Below are 7,887 nucleotides of genomic sequence, written 5' to 3' on the forward strand. Positions count from 1 at the left end.
AGCTGGAGTGTCCTGTACTTTAACAGACACAGTTGAGGACTTTGGTTCTCCCACACCATTTGATATATTAATGGTGTATTTACCAGTGTCGTTTCTAGTTACTTGTGTAATTATGAGACATGACGACGACGTGTCTGTATTGTGAATGTCATATTTAGGGTCATGGTCAATGTTTTGGTCTTCCTTCTTCCAAGAGACACTTGGAGCAGGTCTGCCTTTCAAGGGCACCATGATTTCAACATCTTTACCAGCTTTCACAATGTAGTGAGTTCTCATTGCAACATCTGTATCAACCTGGGCTTCCTCTGCAAAATAACAATTCAAATTATTTATGCTTCTCTTACAAGCAGAAAATAATATTATAAAAATGAACAAAGATATTAAAAGCATTTCAATGTCAGTACATACCAAGAATGTCCTTGGCTTGTACTGGTTCTTCCATTTCTATTGGTCTCACGCCCAGCACAATTAACAGCAGATACACGGAAGTAGTAGTCAATATCTGGTTTAAGATCTGAGGCGACATACTCTGTGGTTCTCACTTCTCCTTTATGGCTAATCACTGTCCACTCCCCTTCCTCACCAACTCTTTTTTCTACAACATAGCTGGTGATTTCACTGCCTCCATCATACTCTGGCTTTGACCATCCAAGTGTGATTGATGTTTTAGTTGAGTCCACTACCTTGAGCTTAGTTGGTTCATATGGTGGGTCTTAGGAGAATTTGCAAAACTTGGTTAAAATTTTGTCATGAACTTAATTAAATATAAAATTCATAATAAAATGCAAAATTCACTAAAATGACAGTGCAATACGTACCAACTGGGTCAGCAGCTTTGTAGAGGTCAGAAACGTCTGAGTATGGACCTTCCCAGCTTTATTGATTGCACACACACGATACTGATATTCATTTCCTTCTGTGAGGTGATGGACCTTTGCTTTGGTGTCACTAATGGGATCTTTGTATATTTTTACCCAGCGCAGGCTCCTCTTGTCACGTCTCTCCAGATAGTATCCTGTAACCATGCTACCACCATCCACACCAGGTTTATTCCAAACAATCTGCATTGATGTTTTGGTGATATCTGTTGCTTCAGGTGTAGAAGGTTGTCCAGGAGTAACTACAAAAATAATTAATTAGCTTAACATGAATTGAAGGTTGTTCATGAGTAACAAAAAAAAAACTAATTAGCTTAACATAAATTCACATAAATTGTGTACTTGTTATATTATCTGGTGTACCAAAAGTATACATTATGTAATTTAATGACTCTCCTTACCAAATGCGTTTTTGGCAATTATAGGCTCAGACTCAGAGGATCTCCAGCTCCAAATTTGTTAACACCTCTGACACGGAATACATATTCATTTCCTCTGGCCAATTTTTGGACAGTGACAGTACGATGCTTCCATTGATTCTGAAACTGGGGACCACACTACTCTACTTGTCTCGTTTTCTACAATGTAATGAGTAACTTTGGAGCCTCCTTCATCAGCCACTGGTTCCCATGCAATTGTTATTTTGTCAGCAGAGACTGATTGTATTCAATGTGTCCAGCTGGAGGTCCAGGTTTGTCTATTTACAGAATGAAAAATATAAAAAATTTACAATGAGAAATAAAAATGTGAAAATGACACAAAATGCCATTTCTTTATTTTTGACACAAATTAATGCATACCTAAAATCTGTATTCTGACAGAAGCAGGCGCGGTGCCAAATACATTCTTGATTTTGAGCTCATAGGTTCCAGTATTAAGGCGAGTAACATCCTTAACGAGGATGGCAGACGAGTCAGTTGTGTTCTCAATTGACAGCTGTGCACTTGGCGTTAACTCCTTTTCATCTTTAAAGCCATTCAATAGTTGGCAAGGGTTTATAAATATCCCCACTTTGATTTTGAATGATGTACCAGCTTTGTATTGTACAACATCCAAATACTCTGGGGTAGGTCAATTACAGGTGCACCTAAGAAAACAGAAAAGTGTGTAATGAAGTGGGATATTATTTGCTTGCAATATAACACAAGATAATCAGCAAAGTAGCAGTAATAAACTTACCTGAAATGTCAACACAGGTTACTGGCCTGCAATTAAAGATGGATTGCTGACCGAGCCAACTGAATTCCTGGCAAAAATCCTGAATTCATATGCCTGGTCCTGAGTCAAGCCTGACACAGTGAAGTTAGTTTCAATGACATTGGTAAAGTTTGCCTTTGTCCATCTGCCATTTGGAGCATCTCTTCGCTCAACCATGTAGCCAGTGATTTTGCTTCCACCATCAAATGGAGGCTTCTGCCACACAAGGCTAATTGAATTTTTTGTGACCTCAGAAATTCTAACATTTGCGGTGGATCTAAAAAAATATATATATTTTTGTTATTTGACAAATTCATAGAAACTTGACAATGTATCAACTTTCATTTTTTATTATTATTTAAACTTACCACAGGCATCAATTGCTAGCACTTCTTCTGATGTCTTGCTAAACTTTCCAATACCAGCTGCATTTTCTGCAGCTACCTTGAATTCATAAATCATTCCAGGACATATATTTGTCACTCTAATTTGAGTTGCAGGAATTGCTGTTTTGTTCACTGTCTGCCAAAGAATGCTGCTTCTTTCTTTCATTTGGACATGATATCCAACCACTGGGTTTCCTCCATCTGTTACTGGCTCATTCCAGCAAACAGTGAGGCTCTCCCTTGACACATAACCCAGCCATGGTGTTGATGGTGGTCCAGGGATAGCTAAAAAATAAAATAAACAAGCAAGGGTTTAATAGTTGTTCAGATATAACTAAAAACAACTGCAAATGTATTATTTAGGTACTCACTGTATGGAAGCTTCACTGTAACCGACTGAGAATCAATGTGATCACTGATGCCAAAGCGATTCTCAGCTTTAACCCTGAACTGGTATTCTTCTCCCTTTGTAAGTTTGGTTACTTTAACAGTGCTGCGTGCAATATTGGAAGACACTTCTGTCCAGGCTGGAGTACTTGTTTCACGTTTGAGAACAACATAGTTTGTAACAGGACTGCCACCTTCATACACAGGTGGCAGCCATTTGAGACACAAGCTTGTCTCTCTCACATCAGCAACTTCAACAGGACCAACTGGAGGACCTGGTCTATCCAGAACCAGTATGTTTACAAACATCTTGGTCGTTCCACTTGTGTTTGAAGCAACAATGTCATATCTTCCAGCATCACTTGCAATACTTTCCTTGAGGTTGATATTAAGACTGTCAGGGTTACTTCAAACTGAATCTCTTGCCACACTTAACTGGAGCATTGCCTCTTGACATTGTGACATTTGGCATTGGTTTACCAGAGAGAAGCTCAAATTTAAGATTTGATCCTGCTCTCACATAAACAGTGTTGTGTGGGAAATTCTTCATATCAAACTCAGGAGCATCTGTAAATAATAAAGGAAATGAATGTACAACATTAATAGATTATAAAAAGATAATAAACATGAAATAAATTGAATTAAGACATACCCAGTTGATCTTTCACAACCACAGGAATAATCATTTCTTTTGGTTCACTAAGTCCAGCATGATTCTCAGCTCGAACTCTGAAAAAGTATTCTGCATTTTCCCTCAGGTTCTTAATAATGTGGGTGTTGGTTTTAACAGTGGCACATTTAACCCACTTCTGTTGGCCCTTTTCAATGGCATCAATGAGATAGCTGGTAATTCGGCTTCCACCATCATACTCTGGTTTTGACCATGCAATGGTGATGCTATTCTTTGTTACTGCAGTAACACCAAGTCTAACAGGTGGACTTGGTTTTCTGTTGGTGCAAAGTAGAAATAATATTTAAAACACAAATGTAACAAAAAAAATATTTTTAGACAAATAAACATGGAATTTCGGTACAATTGATTGTACCTGTAATCTTGGTTCCATCTTTAGTTTCAGCAGGTACCCCTGTTCCAAACTCATTTTCTCCAGTGACTCTAAAGTAGTAGGTGCACCTTCTTGCAAGTCTTCAACCTTGTACATCATCAAACTGTGACAGTTGCTTGCTTGTTACACATACCCAGGCCTTTTTGCTCGCTTCACGTTTCTCAACATGATACGCCTTCACAGCATCTCCTCCATCGTTCTCTGGAGGTTCCCAAGTAACTGTAGCAGAATCTTTTGTGACTTCTGTAATTTTTCACATTAGTTGGTGGTCCAGGGTATCAAGAACTTTGACTATCATTGGCAAAGATGCTGTTCCAACACCATTGTCCAAAGTAACAATGTATTGTCCAGAATCGTTTCTTGTTGCTTTCTCAATAGTAATAGATGTGCACGTTTCTGTTGTTTCTATGCTTGCCTAGCTTTGAGATCGACCTCCTCTTTATTCCATATAACTGAAGGCACAGGCTTTCCTTTAAATGGAGCTGTTAAAGTAAATGAATTACCATGCTTGACAATTAAAGTTTTTCGCATCTCCATGTCAATGTCAAATACAGGTTCCTCCTTTCTCTCCGTTGCTGACTGTAGCTCAGACACAGGTGACTGTTCACTGACACCAACTTTGTTGATCGCTTTTACAGCAAAAACATACTCTACATCAGTTGTAAGACCAGAAAATGTGAATTCATTGCTTTTTGTCATCTGAATAGCCACAATCCATTCCTCATCCTCAGATTTCTTATATTCTACACTGTACCCAAGGATCTGTGCACCACCATCAGATGATGGCTTTTCCAAGCAATAGTAATAGAATTCTTGGTATGGTCTAGAATTTTAGGTTTAGTTGGTGGGGACAGTACCAAAAGTTCATCCTCTGCCCTTGCTGAAAGAGATGGGTCACTGGCTGGACTCAATCCTGCTGCATTTTCAGCATAAACTCTAAACTCATACTCACATCCTCTTCTTATTTTTGATATCACAGCTGTTAGTTCTTTCACAAGTTCCCTGTTCATGCAGACCCAGTGAAGACCAGATTTCTCTCGCCTTTCAATTATATATCAAGGATCTCGCTGCCTCCATCAGATGCAGGCTTTGCCCAAGTTAGGCTCATTTCCTCACTGGTCACACTTGTAATTTCAACATTTGTTGGAGCTCCTGGAATAGTGTAGGGTTCAGTGACCTTGACCATTTCACTTTCAAGGCTTCACCAAGTCCAAACTTGTTGACAGCTAATACTCTAAATATGTACTCATTTCCTTTTAGGAGCTTAGTGACCTTGAATATTGTTCTTTTGACTTCTCCATGTACAGCGTCCATGCCAATCGACTGGTCTCTCGTTTTTGAACAACATAATGTGTTATTTCAGAGCCACCAATTTCTTGTGGTGGTCCCCATGACAATGTGCACTCCTCTGCTGTGAGGCCTGTTGCTGATAGTGGTCCTGCTGAAGGTCCTGGTTTATCTAGAATAACACAGTTTACTGGTGTTGTGACACTTCCTGCAACATTCTTTAAAGTCAAAGCATATTGTCCAGAATCACTCCTTTTGCAGTCTTTAACTACTATTGTAGTACTAGTATCTGTTCCAGTTATCTGAATTCTTGCCTTCTGTTCAATTTCATGTCCATCCTTTGACCAAGATGCAACTGGAAGAGGCGCTAGCCCTGCAAATGTCAGCATTAATCTTTAAAGATTCCCAGCTTTTACTACCACAACATCCTTAAACTTGACATCCATCATGATGCGTGGTGGATCTACATCATCTTTAACAGTAATAGGACCAGTGTTGTCAGATGGCTCGCTGAATAGTCCAGCAGCATTCTTTGCAATGACACGGAAATCATACTTCTCATCTAATGTTAGGCCAGTAACATCAAAATAAGTCTCTACAACATTAGTAAAATTGCATCTTATCCAGCGACCCTCTGGGAGATCTCTACGTTCAATTATGTAACCAGTAACTTTGGCTCCACCATCATACTCGGTTTGGTCCAAGAAAGAGATACAGAGGATTTGGTAATGCTAGTCACCACAGGCTGACCAGGAGGATCACAGGGATCACGTGCAGCTATGGGCTCACTGGCTGCTTGCTTTGCCAATTCAGCAATATTTTCAGCATAAACACGAATTCATACATCATACCTTCCTCAATGCCAGTTACTTTGAATTCACTATCTTGATTATTGTCCTGTTCACCTTTGTCCAAAAGAATACTGCTTCTCTCCTTGCGTTCTAAGTGATAGCCAAGAACTGTGCTACCACCATCATTAACAGGCTCATTCCATGTGACAAGCATAAAGACCTTGGTGGCATGAGCAACACGAGGGCGTAGAGGTGGCCCAGGCTGTTTAAATGTGTACTCTGCAGTAATTCCCGGAGAGTCAATTTGTTTTACCCTTTCCATAGCGATTCACTGCATAGATGCGGAACTGGTACTCAGAACCCTGTGTCCAGCGAGTACTTTGACTGAGGTTCTGGCAACATTTGTTGAAACAATCTGCCACTCTGTTGTGTTAGTATCTCTCTTCTCAACGATGTAATTGTTGATTGAGCATCCACCATCATATTCTGGAGAGGCCCATGACAGTGTAATACTGCTAGAAGTCACAGCATCAACCTTCACAGAAGCTGGTGGCCGGGTTTATCAAGAACAACAATGCCAATATATTTAGACTTGGTGCCTGCTGTATTGCAAGAGTAATTTCATATTTACCAACATGCTCAATAGCAGCTTCTTTGATGATGATTTTGCTTGACACCATCGTATTGACAATTGAAAGAGGGTTGTTTGTCTCAAGGAAGGCCATCCTTCTTCCAAGAGACGACTGGCAGGCCTGCCTCTCACAGGAACTTCCACAGTGAGATCATTTCCAGCCTTAACACTGTATGTATTGAACAGCAGATGAACAGAGGTTCAATCTCAATATCTTTAGCTACCACAGGTACACCAAGTTCTTGGGGCTCACTCTTGCCCTTCTCATTCAATGCAATAACCCTGAAAGAATATGTTTCACCAGGAGTGAGGTTGCTCACAGTAGCCTCTGGAACCTTAGCTGTGCAGCTTACACCCCCATTTGTCACTACTCTTGGGTTGCATCTCTACATTGTAGCAGATGATTTTTGCTCCCTCCATCATGGACAGGCTTAACCAAGTAAGTGTCACACTATTCTTTGTCACATCCACAAAGAGTTACTTTTCCTGGAGGCATAGGTACCTGTGCAACTTTAATAGGACTCTTTGTTTCTGCCATCACACAAAGCCATGCTCATTAACAGCACATACACGGAGTAAGAAAATGCCTCCTTCCTGCAGTTCATCAATTTTAAAGAGAAGTCTGTGTGCAGTTGCTTGTGACAGTTGTATAAGCTTTTCTTATAGATTCTAGCTTCTCAACCACATAGTTTGTTATTTTTCGCCCCACCATCTGTAAGTGGTGGGTCCCAGCACTGAACAGTTACTGAATCTTTCTTTACATCTTTCACTTCAAACTTTTGTGGAGAACTTGGTGTATCAAGCACCTGACATTCACAAATGCAGATTTTGTGCCGCTCTTGTTCTCAAGTGTTAAGTTATATTTTCCACTGTCAAATCTGTGACATTTGTCAATTACAAGCATGGTATATGAACTGGTAGACTCAATCTGAGCACGCTCAGTTAGAGTCCCATCCTCCTTTTCCCATTTTACAGATGGCTCTGGTCGACCTCTAATTGTAATGAAAAAGGCGAAGGATCCCCTGCACGAACAGAAACAACTTTCCTGAGGTCAGCATCAAGTTCAATCTCAGGTGCTTCAATCTTTTCAGATGCAGCTACTGATCCATGAACATCAGCAGGCTCTCCAACTCCTTCAGAATTAACTGCACAAACACGGAAGTTATATTCAGCATTTTCCTTCAAGTTTTCAACTGTGAGGTGTGTTGCTTGAATTCCAGCTGGAGGTGTGCATATGATCCATTCCTCTGAAGAAACCTCTTTCAT

The 7,887-nt window shown here is 40.1% G+C and overlaps 1 protein-coding gene, 1 long non-coding RNA gene and 1 pseudogene across 2 annotated transcripts; all 3 read right to left on the minus strand.

The window, feature by feature from the left end:
* Positions 1–459: 459 nt before the first annotated feature.
* On the minus strand, positions 460–1,313 carry LOC122351562. Its single transcript, XR_006251769.1, has 3 exons — positions 1,280–1,313; positions 819–1,120; positions 460–712 (listed from the first exon to the last, which is right to left on the minus strand). It is a non-coding gene; the product is annotated as an uncharacterized LOC122351562 (long non-coding RNA).
* A 775-nt stretch (positions 1,314–2,088) lies between these two features.
* Positions 2,089–3,245, minus strand: LOC122351552 (titin-like). Its single transcript, XM_043248704.1, has 3 exons — positions 2,833–3,245; positions 2,444–2,746; positions 2,089–2,352 (listed from the first exon to the last, which is right to left on the minus strand). Exons 1-3 carry the CDS (start codon positions 3,155–3,157, stop codon positions 2,162–2,164), a joined length of 819 nt encoding a protein of 272 aa, XP_043104639.1. The 5' UTR covers positions 3,158–3,245; the 3' UTR covers positions 2,089–2,161.
* A 2,364-nt stretch (positions 3,246–5,609) lies between these two features.
* On the minus strand, positions 5,610–7,887 carry LOC122351728 (annotated as a pseudogene).

This window comes from Puntigrus tetrazona, chromosome 9, assembly GCF_018831695.1.
Source record: "Puntigrus tetrazona isolate hp1 chromosome 9, ASM1883169v1, whole genome shotgun sequence".
Classification (NCBI taxonomy): domain Eukaryota; kingdom Metazoa; phylum Chordata; class Actinopteri; order Cypriniformes; family Cyprinidae; genus Puntigrus; species Puntigrus tetrazona.

What these genes read in the sequence shown, in the direction of transcription:
- LOC122351552 (XM_043248704.1), bottom strand. Translation starts at nt 3,157, where the DNA reads ATGTTTGTAAACATACTGGTTCTGGATAGACCAGGTCCTCCAGTTGGT. An exon ending in TACAGTGAAGCTTCCATACA is followed by an intron (nt 2,747 to 2,832) that starts GTGAGTACCTAA and finishes TTTATTTTTTAG; the next exon opens with CTATCCCTGGACCACCATCA. An exon ending in GCTAGCAATTGATGCCTGTG is followed by an intron (nt 2,353 to 2,443) that starts GTAAGTTTAAAT and finishes ATATTTTTTTAG; the next exon opens with ATCCACCGCAAATGTTAGAA.